The 26,745-nt window shown below is 37.1% G+C and overlaps 1 protein-coding gene across 3 annotated transcripts in view; it reads right to left on the bottom strand.

Annotated features, from left to right (window-relative positions):
• Positions 1-284: 284 nt before the first annotated feature.
• Positions 285-26,745, bottom strand: part of LOC115224808 — a 52,406-nt gene continuing 25,945 nt past the window's right edge. The window contains exons 1-2 of one of the 3 annotated variants that reach the window (XM_036513619.1): positions 24,475-24,974; positions 285-1,069 (exon numbers count right to left, since the gene is read on the bottom strand). In XM_036513619.1, coding sequence (XP_036369512.1) covers positions 290-1,069; positions 24,475-24,540 — 846 coding nt within the window. In that variant the 5' untranslated portion in view covers positions 24,541-24,974 and the 3' untranslated portion in view covers positions 285-289. Of the gene's footprint in view, positions 1,070-6,964; positions 7,085-24,474; positions 24,975-26,745 lie in introns of those variants that run through there. The other 2 variants (XM_029795732.1, XM_036513620.1) reach the window with 2 other exon arrangements.

Below are 26,745 nucleotides of genomic sequence, written 5' to 3'. Positions count from 1 at the left end.
TAAAATCCCTTAAGGCAGTGCTCTAGCATGGCCACAATCAAATAACTGAAACAAGTAAACGTCTGTGTTTACCCCTAGCACTTCTTGACAACTGGGGTTGATGTGTTTACATCCCCATAACCTAGTGGTTTGGCAAAAGAGACCAATAGGATAAGTAGAGGGCTTACAAAGAATAAGTCCTGGGGTTGATTTGTTCAACTAAAATCCCTTAAGGCGGTGCTCTAGCATGGCCACAATCAAATAACTGAAACAAGTAAAATAATAAATTCAACAACAACAACATGAACAGTTAATTATCAGTCTTTAATGCTTCGATCTTTTTCTTAATATTATTAATTCTCGTTTGAAATATCTGTTTCACATCTTTTACGGTTATATTAATAATGTCCTGGTCATCGCAAAGTTTGACGCCAGCCAATGTCTTCATAAATACTCTACCTTCTTCATTGGCATGCATTGGGTGCAGATTGATCCCAGGAACAATGTTATTCCAGATCATAGTTTTTGGGTCCCATGGTTTGATGTGTATTTCAACGACAAACCTGTGTATGACTTCATCTGCTTTGACCATCAAGGTAGCTTGCTCATCACACCAGCATCTGGCATACGACTGGCAAAGATGGCTTCGCTGGCGCTCCTCTTTCGAGAAAATGTCACTCTCCAGTTTGATCTTATTGCATATTCGATAAACATCAGCCATAGACACCGTCCGGCTAATGACCGGCATGAAATGAATCCCATATCGATTCAAGTCGACTTGTGGTATGTAGCGCTTCATCAGATTGTCAAGATTGACTTTTAGGTGGTCTCTCTGAAATAGCGTTAATTGTAAACCTATGATTTTGCCATCATCTGCCACGCCAAGGTAAACTGAGCCTCCTTGACCTGTGTTCAGAAAAGCATTCAGTGTGCGAGAAACAGACCTCCGCGTGCGTTTTTGGTTTTCCTGGGTCCATGGTGGTAGCTCTTCGACTGACAGGTTCCTGTGACATTTGAATTCGTGTCTGGAATCCTCTTCGAATGGAATCATATTGTTTTCCCAGTAGAAGTCGACATATTTATTCATGATCTACAAAAATAAAAATGAAAAACCTTTTTAAAAATAAATGTGAAATATCACAACAAATAAATATAAATTTTATTTAAATAAATTAAGACATGGCAATGTGGTTAAGAAGCTCACTCAGGAATGGAATTGGAGTGGAAGTGGTAGAAGGAAAGTGTGTGTGTGTGGTGTCTGTGTATTCTTTTACTTGTTTCAGTCATTTGACTGCGGCCATGCTGGAGCATCACCTTTAGTCAAACAAATTGACCCCAAGACTTATTCTTTGTAAGCCTAGCACTTGTTCTATCAGTCTCTTTTGTTAAACCGTTAAGTTATGGGTATGTAAACACACCAACATTGGTTGTCAAGTGATGTTGGAGGGACAAACACAGACACACAAACATACACACACAAACAATGGGCTTCTTTCAGTTTCCACCTACACGACAGGTTTCTTTCAGTTTCTGTCTACCAAATCCACTCACATGGCTTTGCTTCGGCCGAGGCTAAAGTAGAAGACACTTGTCCAAGGTACCACACAGTGGGACTGAACCCAGAACCATGTGGTTGGGAAGCAAGCTACTTACCACACAGCCACTTTCTTAAAAAGTACTTCCTGGATTCTGTTGGTGATCACAAATTGATAGTTTGGATGGGAAATATGTCCTGCAGGCCACTGAGATAGTCAGTATAAGTAGTAGCTTAGTGGTTAGCATGTTAGCAGTGTCGGATTTCAGACAAATGAGGCCTTGTGATAATTAAATTATGAGGCCCCTTACTTAGACAGGGCCCCTGTACTTAAGCACAATGGTAAATCTGGCACTGAGTGTTGGACTCATGATCGTAAGATTGTGGTTTCAATTCCTGGACTAAGAGCAAAACACTTCATTTCACGTTGCTCCAGTCCACTCAGCTAATAGTTGGGATGTTGCACTCATGACTTCTAGATTGTGGTTTCAATTCCTGGACTGGGCAGTGCATTGTGTTCTTGTGCAAAACACTTCATTTCATGTTGCTCCAGTCCACTCAGCTAATGGTTAGGATGTTGCACTCATGACTTCTAGGATGTGGTTTCAACTCCTAGACTGGGCAGTGTATTGTATTCTTGAGCAAAACACTTCATTTCTAATTGCTCCAGTCTATTCAGCTGGCAAAAGTAAGTAATCCTGTGATGGACTAGCATCCTGTCCAGGAGGGGAATTTATACGTCATGGAAACCAGGAAACTGCCCCTTAATGAGTTAGTACAACTTGAAAAGGTAACTTTACCTTTTTACTTCACTGCTGTTTTGAGTCCTAGAAATCACAGAGCTGGTTACCCAGTTTCCATGGTGAATAAGGGACTGAGATCACAACAATGGCCCTGAGTGGGATGTAAGTCTGTTACAGGATTACTCATTTACAGTTAAGTGGACTAGGGTTAGATTAAACGAAGTGGTTTGCCCAAGAACACAACGCATTGCCTGGTCCAAGAATTGAAACCATGATCTCGTACTCGTGATTGCAACACCCTAACCACTGTGCCACATGCCTGAAAGCATGTAGCTTAATGGTTAGGGTATTGGGTACATGATCGTAAGATTGGGAGTTCAATTCCTGGTGGTATGTTATGTCCTTGAGCAAAACACTCTACTTCATATTTCTCGGGTCAATGTATTTCAAAGGGTCAGCCATGTCACATTCTGTCATCATTATCAGTTAACATTTGTTGTCCATGTTTTTTAAAAGCTTGGTAATTATTCTATCGGTCTCTTTTGCTGACCCGATAAGTTACAGGAACGTAAAGAAACCAAATTGGTAGTCAAGCAGTGGTGGTTGGGAACAAAGACAGACACACACATAGATGCAATGGGCTTCTTTCAGTTTCCATCTACCAAATCCACTCACAAGGCTTTGGTCGGCCTGAGGCTATAGCAGAAGACACTTGCTCAAGGTGCCACGCAGTGGGACTGAACCCAGAGCCATGTGGTTGGAAAGCAAACTTCTTACCTCATAACTTTCTGAAAAATGAATTTTTTTTTTAAATCAAAATTTTCAACAAATACATTTCTGATGATGGAGATGACAGTTATATTGGAATTTGATGTGAAAAAATAAATGGTTCGGAGGAGGCGGGGGAATAATTCCCAAACCTCACCGACGTGTATAAAGAAACAAGGTTAAGATGTACGAATTATCTAACACAATCCACCAAATTTATTTCCTTGCGTTTTTCACACAGTTTTCTGATATTATCATAATCTACATCATCTGAAATATATTTGTAGAAAATTTCATCAAATAATATCCTGTTTACAGAAAGTTATCAGGAAACAATTCGAGGTGTGCAAATTATCCGAGATTCCTCTCCCCAACTCCGAAAAACGTTTTTTTACAAATTCCGACGTAACCCTAATCTACACTATTTAAAATGTGGCGATCTTTCGTCTCTAGTAGACCTTTCCGTCGATTTCCGTAAAAAAATAAATTTTTTTTACATATTGGCTTGCGGGAACTTTTGAAGTAATATACATACATATACACATACACCGAGTAAAAAATTTCAGTTATCTCTCTCTTTCACACATTACTCTGTCTCTTCACACACACTAACAGAAGCACTTCACTTACACAACATACTGTCTGTCTCCCACACCCCATCAAACACACACACACACATGTACATCAATGTTTCCCATGCACGGTAACTTCAAAAGAACTTCCCTCGTCATACAATCGCTTTCTCTTAGTCTCTTTCGCTCTCATTACTTCAAAAGTTCCCGCAAGCCCATATGTAAAAAAAAAAAATTTTTTTACGGAAATTGACGGAAAGGTCTACTAGAGACGAAAGATTGCCTAAAATGTATTTCTAGAAAATTTCATTAAAAAGTATACATTTCTCGGTACTTGTCTATTGTCGTGGTCCCGGTTTCGCACACGCGAATTCGCGCGCGCGAAAAATGGAGAAAAATGGAGATTGAGAAAAATTGTTTCAATTAGAAAAGCAACATTTCTAGAAAATAGTAAATTGAAGTGTGAACACAGCACCTTACAGAGTATAAGTATATGACATTTATTTTAAAAATTTAACTTCATTTGTTTTATATTCTAAATAATTTGCAATTTCAAAAAATATATTAATTTTGCGTTTTTTAATTTGATAAATTCTACGGAATAATTTTGCGCGTTTTTGATAAATTCTACGGAAAGAATTTAGTGCGAAAAATTTTATATTTATACACAAAGACCTGTTGAGGCAAGCGAAGTTGATATCGAACCTCATCCCACGACAGGCACCCATGCCAACCCCCTTTGCTTGCGAAGACATGTTGGGGCAAGTGTGACACCCGGCAAATGCCAGGACCCCTGGACTGGTGGTACGTAAAAAGCACTATCCGAATCGTGGCCGATGCCAGAGCCGCCTCGACTGGCACCAATCCGACCGTGACCAGCCTCGCCTGGCACCTGTGCGGGTGGCATGTAAAAAGCACCCACTACACTCTCGGAGTGGTTGGCGTTAGGAAGGGCATCCAGCTGTAGAAACATTGCCAGATAAGACTGGAGTCTGGTGCAGCTTTCTGGCTTCCCAGATCCCCGGTCGAACCGTCCAACCCATGCTGGCATGGAGAACGGACGTTAAACGATGATGATGATGATAAGAAATTAATTCATTAAGTTTACCAAATTATATACGTCTGTAAAAAAAAAAAAAGTTTCACAAACTATATACGTTCGCGTTTGTGTAAAAAAAATTATTAACCAAGTTTTATAAATTATTTACTTTGTTCAAAAAATATTATTGATATTAATTAATTTTCAAGAATTATTTAATTTATATAATTAATTCATTAATTTTATTCTGTAAAATAGTAATTAATTCATTTATCTGTAAATCCGCGAGGAAAGCGACTATGTAATTTTTTTGTGTAAAATTGAAAATGTTATATATACACACACACACACACACACATATATATTTTTAGTGAAATCCAACACCTTTTTTTTTAGGGGGGGGGCGTTAACGCGCATGCGCGAATTCTGCACTGCGCATGCGCAAGTCACCTCGTAGGATCTTGAGTATCGAGTACCTACGTCTGGCGCGCGAATTCGCGTGTGCGAAACCGGGACCACGACAATAGACAGGTACCCATTTCTCAGAAAGTTATAAGGAAACAAAGTCGGTGGGGCGCATATCTGTAGTTATGGCAGAGATAAAACAATCGAGAAATGTTTATAACAAGAAGCATACATAAAACCCGATTGTATCAGGGTGGGCAAAAAGTCACGCACCAAAACAGTTTTACATTTTACGATGTTATTCTTGTTATTATTATTATTCATTAATTAATTAATTAAATAATTTTGTTAATCATGTACAAGTACACCTGTATTCATCATTATTTTATTTATTTTATTGAATTTTAGAAAAACTGAAGCATATTTTTGACAGGAGTATTGAACTTATTTTGAGCGTGACTTTTGGCCCACCCTGTATTTCCATAAGTTTGTCCAAAACATCCACATTTGTTTTCAGATTTTAAGTTAACCCTTGTTTCATATATTCTGAGTAATATAAAACTTTCCTTTCATAATTTCCAAATTACTCGGACGGTCGAAAAAAATGGCAATGTGTATTATTATATGCCGTATAAACATCATGGAAATATGTCTTGTGTATTACATGCGATACAGGCAAAGAGTTAAAATAAATGACGATTTTTTACATAGGGCACGCGGCCTGGAATTTGTGGGTCCAATAACGAAAAATAGAGGGGCCAGTGAAATGCCCTCATATTACATCTTAGCTGTCTTAGGGGAAAATGTGATCGGAGAGAGAAGGACAACACATTAGGCAGCGTAATCCAAAATATATATTTAAAAAATGGGATGGTCACGGTTGAGAGTTAAACAACAATAATAATGCTTTCTACTATAGGCAAAAGCCCTGGAATTTTCGAGGTAGAGGACTAGTCGATTTGATTGACACCAGTACTCAATTGGTACTTATTTTATCGACCCCCAAAGGATGAAAGGCTAGATCAAACTCGGCGGAATTTTAACTCAATAACAATAGTAATGGTTTCAAATGATCAGAAAACCTGAAGATAAAGAAATATATTTTTAATAATAATAATAATGAAATTATTGTATACAGTGCTCAGGTGCGCCACAAAAGGGAAAAAACCAGCAATTTTAGGGGAGAGGTACGTCGATTACATCGACCCCAGTGTTCAACTGGTACTTGTTTTATCGACCCCGAAAGGATGAAAGGCAAAGTCGACCTCGACAGAATTTGAACTCAGAAGGTAAAAACGTACGAAATGTTGCTGATAATAATTATTTCTAATTTTTGGCACGATGCCAGTAATTTTGAGGTGATGAGGAAATCGATTACATCAGCCCCTGCACTCAAATGGCCCCCTTTTTCTTTTTTTTTTTTTCGTCGATCTCACCAGAATGAAAAGCAAAGTTAAACTCGGTGCAATTTGAACCCAGAACGTAACGTAATACGAGAAGAAATCGGTCTCACGACTCTTGCCAGTTCGTTACCTTAATACTGCTATTAGAAGCAACTGAAATTTTGCGGGAAAATTCTGGCAACCTGTCGAGTTACAGGTTGTTAAATAAATAAAATATTTCTTATAACTTATTTTTAAAACAATTATTCTATAATTTTCGAAGATAAAACTTTTGAAAAATAACTTTTTGTAATAATTCTAATAATAAGCGAGAACAAAAATTAGCTTTATAAGGTTAAACTTTAAAAATTAGTCAACATTTATAGTTGTAGGGAAATACGACCACGACATAGTTTAAAAACAAAAACATTTTCAATTATGATGCGTAAATTGTTTCAGGATTAAAATTACCGAAATTTCCATGATATCTATTTGTCTACAGTATTTTTTCTCTCTCTGTTATTAAAAATATATTTCTTTACCTCAAGGTTTTCTGATGAAAAGACAACAGTTGGTTTTTATCAGCAAATTCTTCGGGACGAAAAAAGTAGGAACCAAGTTTTCTCAGTGCGTGTTTTGAGTTATTTCCCCCTTACCTCTTTGCCAGTGACAGCCTTTGCGGCGTGTTAGCAGAATTGTTAGAGCGTCGGACTAAAATGCTTAGCGGAATTCTGGTTCAATATTTTTACCTTTTGCTTAGTTTACCTGGATTTACCTGTAATTAAAGTCACTTTGAGACAAAAGTTATGCAATAGAATTGATTAAGAACCCTTTCTTTAATTATGTTCCAAATATCACATTAATATGTTGATAAGTAAAAAAAATTTACAGTTGTTTAATGAAACTAGTCTAAATTCATGATTATTTTAGAATTTAACTGAAACTCATGAGGGGTGTATTTTGGTCAGAAATATAGTAACGAAAGGGTTAACATTCACTTTTTTTGTTTCAGTTTACATGCAAAACAATATAATATTTTTTAATTATTTATTTTTTATTTGTATATAAGGAAGAATAAGTATACAAATTATTTTGGATCAGCTATGATTGGCGATTATGAATTACTGATAGAAATGATAGTTAGAGATGAAAAAAAAAAAAAAAAAAAACGGGAATAACAATCATGAACGAAATATTTCGCGTAAGAAATAAGTGACAGACATCTCAAAGTACAGTGAACGTATATTTTCCTTCAAATGTATATTTAATAGACATTTCTGAACGAAAATATACAGGGTAATATAAGTAATTGGGTTGATTTGTTTATCTACATCCTTCAAGGCATGCCCCAGCATGGCCACAGTTCAATGGCTGAAATAAGTGATAGAAGTATTTATTTCTCTTTATTGACCATAAGATCATAAGTTCAAATCATTTCTCAGCTGTTATATCATTGCTGGATTTCTTTTTACAGCTGAATATATTTAATTGCAAAGGTGTGTAGCCTAGTGGTTAGGATATTGCACTCATTAACCCAAGATTGTGGTTTCAATTCCTGGACTGGGTAGTGTATTGTGTCCTTAAGCAAAACACTTCATTTTACGTTGCCCCAGTCCACTCAGCTGGTAAAAATTAGTATATAGTGTGTTGGACTCATGATCACATGATTGTGGTTTCAATTCCTGGACTGGGTAGTGTGTTCTGTTCTTAAGCGAAACACTTCATTTCATGTTGCCCCAGTCCACTCAGCTGTAAATGAGTAACCCTGTGACTGACAGGTGTTTAATTCAGAGGGGAACATTGTAAGCTCAATCACTTATCATGCCATAGAAACCAGGTAAGTGGATCATGGGTCTCAAGACAGTGACACCCAGGAGTCTATGATGATATATTTAATTATAAGTAGTGGTTGTGGTTCAGCCCGAGTCAATTCTGATCAAGCAGACTTGTGACTAAAGCTTTCCCAACTTTTATATCCTAGACAAACATTGGATATATAATTTAACGATGTGCAGGTAAAATCAATGTGTTCACACAAAGTACATCACAAGACACCAGAACACCCTCTTAACAACTCCTTCCAACCTTGGTCTCAACCAATACACTACTTTTTATAAGAGTTCGGCTAGTCTATTCTTCCAATGCCCCAGGGGTTTCAGTGACTCTCACCACAACACCAACTGCGATCCTTTTTTCAAGCATAGTTGTATCTATGGCAACACTGTTTAGTGTTAACAAAGTAGCAAGGTAGCAGAATCTTTAGCATGTCAGACAAAATGATTTGCAGCTATTCTTTCAGCTTTATGTTCTGAGTTCAAATCCCACCAAGGCTGACTTTATCTTTTATTCTTCCAGGGTCGATAAAATAAGTACAAGTCAAGTACTGGGGTCAATGCAATTGACTAGCCCCCTCCCCACCAAATTTAAGGCCTTGTGCATATATTAGAAATAATTATTTAGTGTTACCTTTTTATTAACACAGTGGAGGAGGCTGTTTCCTTTTCATATTAATTTTTCTTTTGCTGTCTTGTAAGTTACTTGGAAATCTCACTAGCTCTGGTAATGCCAAAAAAGCATCCAGTACACGCTGTAAAATAGTCAGTGTTAGGAAGGGCATGCTGTTGTAGAAACCATGCCAAAGCAAACTCTGGAGCTTGATGTAGCACTGTGGCTTGCCAAATCTTGTCAAACTATTAAACCAATGCCAGCAAGGAAAGTGGACATTAAATGATGACAATGAGGATGATGAGGAGGAGTCCTTGTTCATTCATCTGCAGAAGGATGACCAAAGCATTGCTTGATATTGTAACTTGCAAGTGAATGGTTCATGTTTACTTGGTCTCAGTTTCTCTTCCTGCCTTGATATGGAATGAAGCCAAAGTCAAGGCAGATGGAGGCACATCTGGATGCAGGGAAAGACTAGGACTTCTATAGTGTCTTGTATTACTCTTCACATTCCACAATGCTGATGTCATCACCATCCTCATCATCATCATCCAGTTGAGTGATTTGCCCAGACTAATGCAACCCTTTCACACCAGATGTGGCATGAATGCTTGGCTCAAGTTTTAGTCACACTGGGCTTCTGACAGCTGAAATATCTCATCTGCACACACCATGACTGCCGATGATAGCAGGGGTTTCCTGGCCATTTGATAGATTATTATCTGTTCAGCATCTAACGAGAGTCAATAAGAGTCATTTGCCAAAATAGTTCAATCCACCATGCTGCATCTCATGATTTCAGCATACCCTGGCTCAGGTGGTTACATACTAATTAACCCATTGATAGAACCCTCACAGGTGCTATTACACCAGGTCAGAGAAAACTGGGAACAATGGTGGCTAATGGATGGTTCCACACTCTTCAAACCCTTGGAACTCCTGTTCCAGGACCCCACTATTAATTCATAGCTCTATTAATTCATCTTGGCAGGGATTATTACTCTGGGTCAGAGTAGACCTGAGAATAATAGAGGCTAAGAGTTGGTTCCCCATCTCTCAAAACCCTGGAATTGCTGGACCAGGATCTCCCTGTTTACCTATATCTAGAACCTTGACAGGTGCTTCTACTCTAGGTTAGAGTAGACCTAGGAACAATAACAGCTCTGAGGTGGTTCCATCCTGGAATTCTTGAACCAGGGCCCCACAACCAGATGCAGTTTAAACTACTTTTTTTTGATTGCAAGATACACTGTTAGAGATAATCTTTATATCTTAGAGTAACCCTGCAAGGGTTTCAGAGTTGATGGCTACCATCTACTTTAGTTTGCCTGTTAAGACAGTTTATTGTGTTAGCGAAGGCACATGGCTCAGTGGTTAGAGCATCAAGCTTACAATCATGAGGTTATGAGTTTGATAGCCAGACCAGGCTGTGTGTGTTGTGTTCTTGAGCAAGACACTTTATTTCACGTTGCTCCAGTCCACTCAGATGTAGAAATGAGTTGCAACATCACTGGTGCCATGCTGTATCAGCTTTTGCCTTTCCCTTGGATAACACAGTGGCATTGAGAGAAGAGGCTGGTAAGCATGAGTGACTGTTGGATTTGTGCCTCGGAAGGGAACTTTCTAGGTGCAATCCCATGATCATTTGTAACCGAAGGGTGCTTTTACTCTTTACCCTGTGCATCTTACAATTTCTTGGAGGTATAGGGGTGAGCTAGTTTCTTATTTCTTTATTCCTCACAAGGGGCTAAACACAGAGGGGACAAACAAGGACAGACAAGGAGATTAAGTCGATTACATTGACCCCAGTGCATAACTGGTACTTAATTTATCAACCCCGAAAGGATGAAAGGCAAAGTTGACCTCGGCGGAATTTGAACTCAGAACATAACGGCAGACGAAATACCTATTTCTTTATTACCTACAAGGGGCTAAATACCTATTTCTTTATTACCTACAAGGGGCTAAACATAGAGGGGACAAACAAGGAGAGACATAGGTATTAAGTCGATCACATCGACCCCAGTGCGTAACTGGTACTTAATATTTCATCCCTGAAAGGATGAAAGGCAAAGTCGACCTCGGCAGAATTTGAACTCACAATGGAGTGCTAACGTTTCTGCCAGCTCACCGCCTGGGGTGAGCTAGTTTCTAAAACTGAGACTGAATGCGAACTAGGAAAGGTTCCTGAAGAAATATAAATGGTGGCTCATCCAGAGATGTTACTCAACATTCATACACCCCCAGTATTATGTGATTTGAGGATTTAGTTACTATTTTAATTGGTTTGTTTATGGCACATTGGTCTCATTAGCAAAATTAAAAATGTTCTCGTCTACTTTTATATGACTGCATGGATTGGATGGAGTTGATTGAGGCAGATTTTCTATGGCTAGATGCCTTTCCTGTTGCCAACCCTTGCCTATTTCCAAGCAAAGTTATAGCTTCCCCGTGACCAGACATGTTCTCACAGAATATTGGAAGTGAATAAATGACACTGCTTGTATAACAGTGTCAATCATTTTACAACTATAATGTGACATCAAGACAAAGAGACACAAACATACACACACACACTGTCTCTCACACACATGCACAAGCACACACACTGTCTCTCTCTCTCTCTCTCACACACACTATCTCTCTCTTACGCACACATGCAAACTCTCTCTCTTTCACATGCACACACACACACACAATAGGCTTCTCTCTGTTTCTATCTATCAAATCCCTTCACAAAGCTTTGCTTCACCATGAGCTATAGAAGACACTTATTTCTTTATTGCCCAGAAAGGATTAAACATAGAGGGGACAAACAAGGACAGACAAAGGGATTAAGTCGATTACATCGACCCCAGTGCATAACTGGTACTTAATTTATTGACCCCAAAAGGATGAAAGGCAAAGTTGACCTCGGTGAAATTTGAACTCAGAACGTAACGGCAGACGAAATACCTATTACTTTACTACCCACAAGGGGCTAAACACAGAGAGGACAAACAAAGACAGACAAATAGATTAAGTCGATTATATCGATCCCAGGGCGTAACTGGTACTTAATTTATCGACCCCGAAAGGATGAAAGGCAAAGTCGACCTCAGCGGAATTTGAACTCAGAACATAGCGGCAGACGAAATACCACTAAGCATTTCACCCAGTGTGCTAACGTTTCTGCCAGCTCGCCGCCCTCTATAGAAGAAGACACTTGCCCAAGACATCATGCAGTGAAACTAAACCTGGAAGCACATGGTTGGGAGGCAAACTTCTTACCATACAAACACACGAATACCTATAAGACACACCTGTGCCAAAATTAAATGTATGTAATCAACAAATTAACTTAATTGTGTGCATTCAACCATTCAGAATCATATTGATTTTTTTTTTGCCTTTTTAGATATAATAAGTTAGATTGACTTGTTCTACAAATTTAGAAATGCTTTATTTGATAAAGTATATATGATCTTCAGGATTTAAACCAGCCATATCTGGAAAAAATATTCTACTTGTTTTATGTCCAAACTGGCTAAATTAACAGGTACCTCATCAAAATCTCACAGCTACTTGATAATGCATGATTAATTTGAAACAATGTGAATAAATAAGCACTGCATTTTACAGAATAATGTAAATGCTAAAGGTTTAATGTATAACAACTATGTTTCAGTAGATATGATTAGAACATGCAAGCCATGTTCTTCCAATATATTCTCTCAAACAAACTGTTTCTACTTACTTACTTGTGGCGACATTCACCCCGGGCGGGTTGAGTTGGCTTCTTCCACCACCCTCGAGGCATCTCGAACAATGGCAGTGGATGAAGTTTCGTGGGAATATGAATTTCACAAGCGGTCCCCAACAATCCCACATGTAGAGACATCCTGTTTGTCGCAGATTGTCCGCAGACGCAGGGACAGAACGACCGAGGAGCCGCCGGTTGCCGAAACAGACACTCCGAGGATTTTCACCAGAGCCCCGTCTGCCGGGTTGTGGCCCTAATACCACTCGATGTCAGACCAATCCGCCTTGGGTGGCCCTACCAGGAAGTTCCCGATGGCATAGCTCTGACACTACCTGTTGCCAGCATCCCCACCACAGTGAGGAGGGGATGGACTTTAGGGACGCAAAACTATTTCTAGGACCACATTATCCAATGTACCCTTCCTTTTTAAAGATATGTGTAATTTGGTAGTTAAGTCTAGCTGGTCAAGCAACTGCTTAAAGCAGGCAAGGGCAAACGTTTTTGTGGGCTACATGAGACAGGGATCATGATCAAACGGGCCACACCACTAGACAAAAGTTTGTGACAATTTTTCGTCAGGTGGGTGATTCAGAAAGCTGCTAATTTGCCCAGTACTCATATAAAAGTTGGTTTGAAGTTAATCTATAATACAATAACGGATCAAATATCTGACAAGTTTAGGACCAGGGGAAGTCCGGATTTGGGGATTTTTTGGTTTTCTGTAGACCGTCTAAATATATACTTACAATATAAAATAAACTATGAGAAGTAAAGAACTAAATTGTATTTAACAGATTCAAAATTGGAAAACTTCTAAAGCAGGGCCTGTTTGATATTTATTAACCCACTTAAAACTCTCAAAATACCTGTATACACAATAATAATAAATAATAAATGTGCCCTTTTAAAGCCTAGCCAGGCTCATGGGCCCAGTTTCCCAGTTTCTATGGTGTATGTGTTCCCCAGCTGGATGGGACGCCAGTCCATCGCAGTGTTACTCATTTTTGCCAGCTGAGTGGACTGGAGCAACGTGAAATGAAGTGTTTTGCTCAAGAACTCAACGCGTCGCCTGGTCCAGGAATCGAAACCACAATCTTACGATCATGATGCTGACACCCTAACCACTAAGCCACGCGCCACCACATACACTATAATGGGCGGAGGTAAAGAATACCCTAACCCTAACCCTAAACACCGGGTGTACGTATTCTTTACCTTCACCCTATAATGTTTATAGGGGGAAAATTGATCGAAGGAGAGGAAGAACATGATTATATTTAACAGATTCGGGTAAAAATTAACCACTTGTAAATTAATGATTTCAAATTTCGCCAAATGGGCTGCAATTTTGGGAGAGGTAATGAGTCGATTACATCAACCTCAGTTTTCAACTGGTACTTATTTTATCGACCCCTAAAGGATGAAAGGCAAAGTCGGCCTCGGCGAAATTTGAACTCAGAACGTAGCGACAGGCGAAATGCTGAGCGGTGTTTCGCCGATCGCTTGTAAAATAATGCGAATTTAATTTGTATCAATCGACATAAAAAAGTAAGGAACAAAATTATTCAATCAGTACAGAGAAAATTACATGTCAAGGGGGATAACTGTTTTAATCATTCGTCAAGGGACAGAACTTTTCAAAGCAATTTCAGTACTTTCCTCTGGGTTTAGAGGTTAATTAAAATGCACGATACGTACTCACTTGGGTGGGACGTTTTATCACAATTTTCGATTTCGTGATTGGGATAGTGCAGAAAAGTTGTGGATGGACACCAAAATAACTGGTGTAAAATCTTAGAACTTTACAACAATACCTTCTGTCTCCGCAACTGGAAACACAACCCAAACATAGTTCGAAATTGTCAGACATACATCTATACATCTGCGATCCAAGAATTACAATACATGATAGTAGACACAATGTGAACTCATAGTGACCTACGTGTTGCAGAATGCTAAACTGGACAAAGCAGGCTTAAAGGAAAGAGAGCTGTGGTCACGGAGCATCAAAGTGGACTCTTTTTTACTCTTTTTACTAGTTTCATTCATTTGACTGTGGCCATACTAGAGCACCGCCTTTAGTCGAGCAAATCGACCCCAGGACTTATTCTTTGTAAGCCCAGTACTTATTCTATCGGTCTCTCTTGCCGAAACACTAAGTTACGGGGGTGTAAACACACCAGCATCGGTTGTCAAGCGTTGTTGGGGGGACAAATACAGGCACACAAACATATACACATACATATACATACATACATATATATATATATATATATATATATATATATATATATATATATATATATATATATATATATATATATATATACGACGGGCTTCTTTCAGTTTCCGTCAGCTAAATCCACTCACAAGGCTTTGGTCAGCCTGAGCCTATAGTAGAAGACAATTGCCCAAGATGCCACGCAATGGGACTGAACCCAAAACCATGTGGCTGGTAAGAAAGCTACTTACTGCGCCTATATACTAACAATATAAAATAAACTATGAGAAGTAAAGAACTAAATTGTATGTACTGTACATACACCTTTGATGAGTTGTAGTGCACCTGAGCACTATACACAATAATTTCATTACTTTTTTTATTTCAAATTTTGACACAAGTCCAGCGATTACAGGGGAGGGATAGGTCCAATATCAATCGACATAAAAAAGAAAAGAACAAAACTATTTTGTACACACCATATGCAAATTAACTTCCCAAACAGGATCTGTTTACTCAATACAAGGTACAGGATATCGTACAGTATTCGCCTGTTTCTGAAAACAGGATATGATTCGGTACAATAGATGGACCCGAGTTCTCAACAGGTACTTGTTTTATTGACCCTGAAACGATGAAAGGCAAAGTCGTCCTTGGTGGAATTTGAACATAAAGACAGATGAAATACCGCTAAGCCTTTTGCTCTGCTTGGAAACAATTCTACCAGCTTGCTACCTTGTTCAGAACAGAAATTAACATGAAATTTTGATTGGAAATTTTATTTTAATTTAGATTACTTAAACACTTTTGATACCATATTTTGGTTGAAATAAACAGTCATTGATTCAATTATTTTTTTAGATAATGAAGAATTTAGTAAAAATTTAAGAAATTAATTTTGTCATTATTAAGTTAGTGCTTGAAACTTAATATATGAAATTTTGAATGAAGATTTTAATTTAGATTATTTTAAAACCTGAATTTTTAATTACAGAACCAGGGATGCTCATAGGCAGATTAGTATCAAAAGATTTACTGCTTAAATTGTGAAGGCGCATGGCTTAGTGGTTAGGGTATATGGCTCACAATTGTAAGGTCATGAGTTCAATTCCTGGCATTGCATTGAGTCCTTGAGCAATACACTTTATTTCACTTTGCTCCAGTCCACTCAACTGGCAAAAATGAGTTGTACCTGTAATACAAAAGGGTCAACCATGTCACATTCAGTATTACACTGAATCTCCCTGAGAACCATGTTAAGGGTATGCATGTCTGTGGAGTTCTCAGCCACTTGCATGTTAATTTCACAAGCAGGCTGTTCCGTTGCTCGGATCAATTAGAACCCTTGTCATCATAACCAGTGGAGTGCCAGTTAATTAGTTTGGAACCTTAATTAATATGAAATTTTCAATGAAGATTCTAATTCAGATTATTTTAAAACCTGAATTTTTGTGTCACAGAACCATAGTAAGTCTCAAGCAGATTTGTATCAAGAGGTTTACAGCTTAAATTGTGAAGGTGCATGGTTAGGGTATATGGCTCACAATTGTAAGGTCAAGAGTTCGATTCCCTCCCCTGTAATCGCTGGCCTTGTGCCAAAATTTAAAATAAAAAAATAATTAAATTATTGTGTATAGTGCTCAGGTGCACAACAACTCATCAAAGGTGTATGTTGAGACCCCCTTCGGTCATGACTAACTACAGGACCGCACCTAGAAAGTTACCCTCCCAAGCACAAGTCCGGGCAAGGTTGTTTATTGAAGACTAGCAGTCACCCATGCATACCAGCCTCCCCTCTCCATTCCACTGATGTTATCCAAGGGAAAGGCAAAGGCCGATACAGCTTGGCACCTGTGATGTTGCAACTCATTTCTACAGCTGAGTGAATTGAAGCAACATGAAGTAAAGTGTCTTGCTCAAGAACACAACACACAGCCTGGTCCGGGATTCAAATTCACTACCTCATGGTCATAAGCTCAACGCTCTAATCACTGAGCCATGCGCCTTCACACAAAGGTGCATGTACAATATATAGAATTATATACCAAAGGCAGGAAAGTGAACAGTGTATGAGTCATGATATACACGTGTGCATGCGTATAGAGAAGGGGATATCAGGTGTAGTGTTGGCGAATTTCAGGAAGCATGGAGATTTTAAAGGATGCAATGTCTCAGCAACTAACAACTGGTGCAGGTAGTTTGTTCCATGCTTCAGCTGTCAATATATTTCACTGTTGTTTATGTAACTATGATTACAAAGTTTGTTTGTTTTATTTTTTTCCACTTTTCATGAATAAATTATTTGCTATGTCAATAAAACAATAAAATGACTCTCGTTATTGATCTGAAGGACACATGTCGTATATGTAAACAGCTGTTAACGATCAATTTGCATGCAAACACTCTTAGAGAAAATATCAATTTAAGCAGGAAACCTTTTGATACAAACCTTCCTGAGACCTACCATGGTTCTGGGGCGCAAAAAATTCAGTTTTAAAATAATCTGAATTCAAAGCTTCGTTCAAAATTTCATATTAATTTAAGTTCCAAACTAACTAATTGGCATTCCACTGGTTATTATGTCGAATGTTCCAGTTGATCTGATCAATGGAACAATCTGCTCATGAAATTAATGTGCCGGTGGCTGAGTGCTCCACAGACATGAGTACCCTCAATGTAGTTCTCAGAGAGATTCAGCGTGACACAGAATTCGACAAGGTTGGCCCATTGAATTACAGGTACTACTATTTTACCAGCTGAGTGAACTGGAGCAACATAAAATAAAGTGTCTTGCTCAAGGACACAACACACCACATGCGCTGCCGGGGATTGAACTCGTGACCTTACAGTTGTGAGCCATATACCCTAAACCTCTAAGCCATGCACCTTCACAAAGGTAGTTAGTAAATGGAAACTTTGTTATTGTTGTTGTAGTTCATCTCTGTGTTAATTCTGATCCAGTTTTGATCTATGATCAAAGGAGTTCCAGCCTTGACAATCCAGCCTTCTCTCATCAGATATAGTTGTATCAAAAACAAATTTATTATTTATGTCATTTTTTATCTTTTGTCTTTTACTTTATTGAGCTGTGGCCATGCTGGAGCACACCTTGAAGGATTTTAACTGAACAAATCAACCCCAGTTCTTGTGTGTTTCTTTTAAAGACTGGTATACAGTCTATTGGTCTCTTTTGTTCAAAGGAAATACTGGGTGTCAGATGGCAGTGTGTGTGTGGGGGGAAACACACACACACACATAAATATATACACATATATATATAAACATATGTGTGTTTATGTTCATATATATACACACTCAATAAAATATATATATATATACAAGATATATATATATATATATCTTGTCAAGTGATGTTGGGGGGACAAACACAGACACACATATATACACACATACATATATATATACATATATACGACGGGATTCTTTCAGTTTCTGTCTACCAAATCCACTCACAAGGCTTTGGTTGGCCCAAGGCTATAGCAGAAGACACTTGCCCAAGGTGCCACGCAGTGGGACTGAACCCAGAACCACGTGGTTCATAAGCAAGCTACTTACCACACAGCCACTCCTACACCTATTGCTCGTTATTGTAATAAACATATAATTTATAAAACAGTATTGAGTTATTCTCCAGAGCAGCAAGGTGACAGGCTTGTAGCCACGCTGGGCAAAATTCTTAGCGGCACTTCATCTGTCTTTATGTTCTGAGTTCGAGGTTGACTTTGCCTTTCGTTCTTTCAGGGTCAATAAAATAAGGACCAGTTAAGCACTGGGGTTGATGCAATCCACTTACATCCACCTAAAAATTGCTGACCCTTGTGCCAGAATTTGAAACCATTTGGACAGAGTCAACATCCATTGACAAGGATGCAAAAGCAACAAAAGTTTTGGAAGAAAAAATATGTAAATAATAAATGAGTGTAAATCAAATCAATGAGTGTGTCAGACAATAAGGCATTAACCCTTTTGTTAATGTATTTATTTTGAGATGCTCTGTGTTTCTTCAATTTTTTAAAATATAACAGGGAATTTAGTAAAGTAACTTAGTTATCATTAAGCTAGTGTTAGGAACATTAATTGTGACTAAGGTTTGGTGGAAGATTTTAATACAGAACTTATCAAAACAAGACATTTGTTACCATATTCTGTTGAGATGCGCTGTGTCCTTTCAATAATTTTAAATATAACAAGAATTTAGTAAAATAACTTAGTTATCATTAAGGTAGTGTTAGGAACATTAATTGTGACTAAGGTTTGGTGGAAGATTTTAATACAGAACTTATCAAAACAAGACATTTGTTACCATATTTCTGTTGAGATGCGCTGTGTTCCTTTCAATTAATTTTAAATATAACAAAGAATTTAGTAAAATAACTTAGTTATCATTAAGCTAGTGTTAGGAACATTAATTGTGACTAAGGTTTGGTGGAAGATTTTAATACAGAACTTATCAAAACAAGACATTTGTTACCATATTTCTGTTGAGATGCGCTGTGTTCCTTTCAATTAATTTTAAATATAACAAAGAATTTAGTAAAATAACTTAGTTATCATTAAGCTAGTGTTAGGAACATTAATTGTGACTAAGGTTTGGTGGAGATTTTAATACAGAACTTATCAAAACAAGACATTTGTTACCATATTTCTGTTGAGATGCGCTGTGTTCCTTTCAATTAATTTTAAATATAACAAAGAATTTAGTAAAATAACTTAGTTATCATTAAGCTAGTGTTAGGAACATTAATTGTGACTAAGGTTGGTGGAAGATTTTAATACAGAACTTATCAAAACAAGACATTTGTTAGCATATTTCTGTTGAGATGCGCTGTGTTCCTTTCAATTAATTTTAAATATAACAAAGAATTTAGTAAAATAACTTAGTTATCATTAAGGTAGTGTTAGGAACATTAATTGTGACTAAGGTTTGGTGGAAGATTTTAATACAGAACTTATCAAAACAAGACATTTGTTACCATATTTCTGTTGAGATGCGCTGTGTTCCTTTCAATTAATTTTAAATATAACAAAGAATTTAGTAAAATAACTTAGTTATCATTAAGCTAGTGTTAGGAACATTAATTGTGACTAAGGTTTGGTGGAAGATTTTAATACAGAACTTATCAAAACAAGACATTTGTTACCATATTTCTGTTGAGATGCTCTGTGTTCCTTTCAATTAATTTTAAATATAACAAAGAATTTAGTAAAATAACTTAGTTATCATTAAGCTGGTGTTAGGAGCATAAATTGTGACTAAGGTTTGGTGGAAGATTTTAATTCAAAACTTATGTAAACAAGACATTTGTACTACAGAGCCAGAGTTGGTTTCAGCCGGGTTCGTATAGAAAGGGTTAAGACTCTCCCCACACACAACACAATATTAAAATTGTTCAACAAAAAAAACATCAATATAGCATCAATATATACATGTGCATGGGTGTGTGTGTGTAAAGAGACAGGTGACAGATGGAGAGAGAGAAAGAGAGAGAGAGAGAGAGAGAGAGAGAGAGGGTGGTGAGAAATAAGGTGTAGCATGTGCAGTATAATCATCAATAGTATGTATAGGAAAAAGATATGAAAACAAGATAAATCAATACCATAATCCACAAGCCAACATTGGAGCCTCTATGTCGTCACTCGACCTGCTAGAAATAGCAGCCAAATTTCCCTCAAAATGCACCCAGCATCTTAGGAAAAGAATACATTAGATAATGTATGCAGTTTTAAATACAATATCTGAATAACCAATAAGATGACAAACAAACAACTTTCTTATATCTTTCTTTCACTGACCAATGCTCCATGAGTAAATTTGGTTGACAGAAACTGTGTGGGAGCCCATCATATATGTATGTGTATATACATATATATATATATATATATATATATATATTATATATATATATATATATATATATATATAAGGTAATGGCAAAACTTCTGCTGACTCTTTCGCCACAACTTTCTCTCACTCTTTCCTCCTGCATCTTGCAGGTGAGCTGCAAGATGCAGGAGGAAAGAGGGAGAGAAAGTTGTGGCGAAAGAGTCAGCAGAAGGTTCGCCATTACCTTCTGCCGGAGCTGTGTGGAGCTTAGGTGTTTTGCTCATAAACAGTCACATCGCCCAGTCTGTTGGTGTATTTATGTCCCCTGTAACTTAGTGGTTCAGTGAAAGAGACTGATAAAAGTATTGGGATTGATTCAGTCAACTAAAAACACTTGAAGGTGATGCTCCAGTATGGCCACAGTCTGAAACAATTAAAGATAAAAGATATTAAAACATATGTAGTGGCTTAGAGTAAAGTGTCTACTTGATACAACAGGTGTGAAGCACTGTGTGTGTATATATATATAAACAGTTAATTTAGGTCCCCAGAATCAAGATGCATATTGTACACGGTAGTGTAACATCCTTGAATTTTATTGGTATGTGTGTGTGTGGTTGTGTGGTTAGAAGATTGCTTCTGAACCACATGATTCCAGGTTCAGTCCCACTGTGTGGCACCTTGGGTAAGTATTTTCTACTAAAGCCCCAAGCCCATCTAAAGTCTTGTGAGTGGATTTGGTAGACAGAAACTGACAGAAGCCAGTTGTATATACATGTGTGTGTGTGTGTGTGTGTGTGTGTGTGTGTGTGTGTGTGGTGTGCGCGCGTGTGTGTGTGTATGTGTTGTGTGTGTGAGTGTGTGCATCTATGTGTCTTTGTAGTAGTGTTTGTCCCCCACCACTGCTTGACAATCAGTACTGGTGTGTTTATGTCCCCAAAACTTAGCAAATTGGCAAATTGATCCATTTTTGTATTCCTAATAAGAGAAATCGGTGGCTTTCTTCTGGCCAGGCTTAAGAATCTGCTGTCAAACAAGGGTGATTTGAACAGAAGAACATGTTGTGTGTTTGGTGGAATATCAAGGGTGTTGCCCTTTGAGCTTGTCCCAGATGGTCATGCTGTAAATTCTAATCTTTATTTCTCAAGAATTACAGTGAGTGTATAATGCTTTGAAAGCTTGCTACCTAGCATTGGTCAATTAAAGATGCTTACTCCTATAGCATAATACTCCAGCACACACTACCAATGTGACCAAGCACAAACTTGAGAAACTTGAGGGGCTGGAAGTGCTGCCTTACCCTGCTTACAGTCCAGTCTTTGTGGAATCAGATAACCATATTTCCCAAGCCTTCTCTCATTTCCTGCACAGATCAAGGTTCAACCAATTGAATGAAGGTCAAAAGGGTGGCGCAAGTTTTTACTTCTAAACCAGCCAAATGGTATAATCATGGAATTGAGCTTCTGACACAACAATAGCAATGAATATGAAGGTATATATATATTTTGATGAATAAACACTCTTCTTATGCAATTTGTTTGAACTATTAACTGAAGCTTGAAGTACAAAAAAAAACTTTTCACTTAAAAAAGTACAGAAATGCAGATTAAGTGTGAGAACATAGAACATCAGAGAACTTCTTGATCATGAAGTGTCAAGTGGCCTTGACCAACACTGACAAAATAGCAAAAAAGCTTGAGAGAATATCATCATTGAGGCACTCACAGAAACCTCAGAACATATACTACATACAAGCTGATTCTGGGTTCAGTCCCACTATGTGGCACTTTGGACAAGTGTCTTCTACACAATGAGCTTCTTTCAGCTCACCCTATCCATCTGTATATCTATGTTTATATTCATATCCATTTGCCAACATACATGTGCATAGATGTATACATATATACAAACACACAAACATACATATATATATACATCTACATAACAGCCCACTAACTATTCTACTTGTATATAAATATAAACTGTGGACATGAGGGTATAATTACCTATTAGGTATATTTCCTATTTAGTACTGGGGATGTTTCATTTATTTAAGAGTTGAGTTCTTTGGATGCTTGCATAAAATGTGATGTCAAGTTGATCCAGGTTGCCGCTATGTTGGTCCTTGGCATGATGGTAGAGTATGGAGGACTGTTTTTTGTCGTCGTATTGTCTCAAATGGTCATTTAGTCTTTCCGCAATGCTGCTAGATGTCTCCCCGTTGTATGTCATGTTCATGTGTGTGTGTGTGTGTATATGTATGTATGTATATGTATCTTGACCTGATCTTGCCACTGGACATGGATTAGAGAGTGAGTTGATGGTGTGCAACTCTTCTTCATAAAGTCACTGTACAGGTCATCAGCCTTCTTTGAGGTTGACAAGAGGGTCCTCATCACTCTTACCAATGAACATGAAGTGTAGCATTTTATATTTTTGACTCCAGTCAAAAATGTTTCCATCTCTCATCTTTCTTTCTGATGGACAAACATGATACAAGTGAGCTGCGGTGTTGAAACTTTCTTTCAATATTTCACAGATTTAGGTGATGAGCGAGCAGAATTGTGATCATGCTAGACAAAATGTTTAGCAGAATTTCATCCATTTTTATGTTCTGAGTTCAAATTCTGCCAAGGTCAATAAAATAAGTACCAGTTGAACACTGGGGTTGATTCCGACTTATCCTATCTCCTGAATTTGCTGGCCTTGTGCCAAAATTTGAAATCAATATTTCACAAATCTCAGATGGTAAGCTGGCAGAATTGTTAATGCACCAGACAAAATGCTTAGCAGTGTTACATCTGTCTTTATGCTTGCCGGACATTGCCCCATCTGATTCTTATCTATTCCACAGTCGTCAAAATCAATTGGACGGAAAAATTATGAATTCTGTAGATGAGGTTAGAACAGTACTGGAGGAGTATTTTTTGTAATGGAGAAGTGAATTTTGAAAGAGGGGCCATGCAAGTCTACTACATAGATGGAAGAACATTGTAGAAAATGAAGGAGAGTATATTTTAGATTAAAAAAGAATTTTGTTTATCTTAATTTTGAAAAATAAAAGAAGTATAAAAAAAACGCATTATTTATGGGGTGACCAATATATATATATATATATATATATATCTATATATATAAACAGCATCATTTAGGGGATGACCCAATATAATATATATATATATATATTGGGTCATCCCCTAAATGATGCTGTTTATATATATAGATATAGATATAAATTTTTTTCTCTTTACCTGCATGAGTTGTTGAGTATTGCTGTCTGGGAGATATCTTATGGTACTAGAATAGTATTTTAGCTGCTATTTCTAAATTTTGGTATGTGGTGAAGCAAATTTTGCTGAACCCTAATTATAATTATGCTCATAATTATATAATCTCTTATTATATTTTTGTATAAGGTTACTACTAATGGTTCTTTTAACATACCGAACTACTTGGTAAAATTATTAATTGATTAATTAATTTTACCCTTTATTATTATTATATTATTATTATTATTATTATTATCATATATATATATATATATATATATATATATATATATATATATATCTGTGTGTGTGTCCTTTGTTTGTCCTCACTATCATCGCTTGACAACTAATGTTAGTGTGTTTATGTTCCCATAACTTAGTGGCTCAGCAAAAGACACTGATAGAATAAATACTAGTCTTACAAAGAACAAGTACTGGGGTTGATTTCTTTGACTAAGACCCTTTTAGATGGTGCTCCAGCATGGCTGCAGTCAAATGGCTTAAACAAGTTACAGACGAAAATAATGTACCTGAGACAATAACTTGAATTTGCAATGCATTGAAACTATATTTTCTTTCTCATTTATACAAAACATTTTAGGTTTGGCTTTTACGATTTTGAAAGCCTTCCTTTCTTTCTTTCACTAGTTCCTGGTTTTATGTGTGAGTAAATTGTTTTATTCTCACTCAGCTATTATTTTTGTGTTGCCTTTCTTTCCACCTCTCCTTGACTTGTCTATGTAAATGGATCAAGGCATTTGTTATTCATCTTGAGAACTTTTCTGGCCATGAGAATTTTGTTTCGATGATCCTTGGCCTATTTCTCAATCATTATTTGATAATACATATCTTGTATAAACGACATAAATTTATTCATTTTCATGTCATTTCTTTCAGTGACATAGCCAAGAGAGAGACCAGTAGCAATGGCCTTATTCACGGCTGCCATGACCGGTGGGAAGAATCAAAAAAAATATATATACTCAGACTGGATGCTTGTTCAAAATGTTTGTAACAGCAAGGACTCTAAAGTCCTTGATAGATAATGATAGATAATGGCACTAAACTGAGCAGGTCATTTAATAACTCCCACACATTCACCTTCTACCAGATTTTGCTTACAATAACTTTTTTATTGATCTGAATCCTACTTAATGGAAGACAGATTTTAGCCATTTAAAAAGCATTAAAGGACTCTTTATCTTTTGCTTTTTACTTGTTTCAGTCATTAGACTGCAGCCATGCTAGGGCAATGCCTTGAAGGACTTTAGTTGAACAAATCGACCCCAGTATCTCTTTTTGCCAAGCTGCTAAGTTATAGGGACATAACCACACCAACACTGGTTTTCAAGCAGTGGTGAGGGACAAACACAGATATGCTCACACAGATATATATATATATATATATATATATATATGTATGTATGTATATATATATATGTATGTATATACACAAGCAAAACGCCCCACCACCACCACCCCCATCTAATGGACAGTGCTGAGTTGTCAAACATTTAAACCAAGTTTTCTCAAAACAACTTGCCCAACCGTCCCATAGGCCTCCCCTTTGACAAAGTAACCTGAATGCTAAAATGTTAAGTGAAGTTAAATAGGTTTTTCTTGTTTTTGAATGCCTAAAATGTAAATTACATGCTGTAATTGCAATGTGTGTGTGTGTGTGTGTGTGTGTACAGGGTACAGTGACTAAACTGTTGTCTAAATTATGCAAAAATAAAAATAACATTGACATCTCATTTAACAGATACTAGCAGTATCGCCCGGCGTTGCTCGGGTTGTAAGGGAAATAACTATATAAGCATTTTTAGAGAGTTATAGCCAAAAAATAGCAAAAAAATGCATTAAAAATTGAAAAAAAATTAAGGTAAATTTTTTTTTTAAATCGTTGACACATCGTAGATATGTTTAGAGAGTTACTTCCCTTATATAAAAGCGAAAAAATGCATTAAAATGGAAAAATATGATGGTAAATTTTTTTAAATCGTAGACTCATCGTAGACGCGCGCTAATACCCAGAAGGGCTCGATATGAATCACGACTATAAGATACCCGCTTTTGGTTAAACTGCACCGCAAAATGTGGGAGTAGTTACGAATCTAAATCGTTGGAGACAGACACACAACTTCACTCTATATAAAGATGCTTTTTTTTTTCAGTCATAGAGTTAGATTTATGAAGGTCTTGAGTAGAAAATCCTTCGAATTCTGACTCGCTGCTTGATATAATGAAATTCGTATCCATTTTTTGTCAGAATTACAAATTTTGAAAACACAATAGGAACAAATTTCTGAAAAAAATCTCCCATAATTCACGGAATTAAAATTACACTTCGAATTTTGTACAAAACTGTATTTGAAGTGTTTACGAAGTATAATACATGTTTTCACGAATGTACTAAAGAGATTTACTCTGATATTCTCATTTAAATATGAATAGGTAAATTCGGGCGGTTTGGTAACGAAAGGGTTAAACGGATGCATACATTTATAACTATATATAAGTGTCGTCTGTTTATACATAAACACTGTTTCATACTTTCAGTTTAGTCTTCCTCAAATCACTCTGTCGCTATTTACTCTCTTCCAAGAACATTTTCACTCACTCTTATCTGTTAGCTTGCCATACATTTTACTCATGTATTTATCAGCGTGATAGACAGAAACAAATATTACATCTAGTTTCACTTTATTCGTTGCACACTGTGTGTGTGCGTTTGCATGTGCTGTAAATCAGACTAAGAAAAGCATTTGACATACACACCAGAATGTGAGTTTTCTGTAAAT

The sequence above is a fragment of the Octopus sinensis genome, linkage group LG26 (genome assembly GCF_006345805.1).
Source record: "Octopus sinensis linkage group LG26, ASM634580v1, whole genome shotgun sequence".
NCBI lineage: Eukaryota > Metazoa > Mollusca > Cephalopoda > Octopoda > Octopodidae > Octopus > Octopus sinensis.
This window is presented reverse-complemented; position numbering and strand designations above follow the sequence as displayed.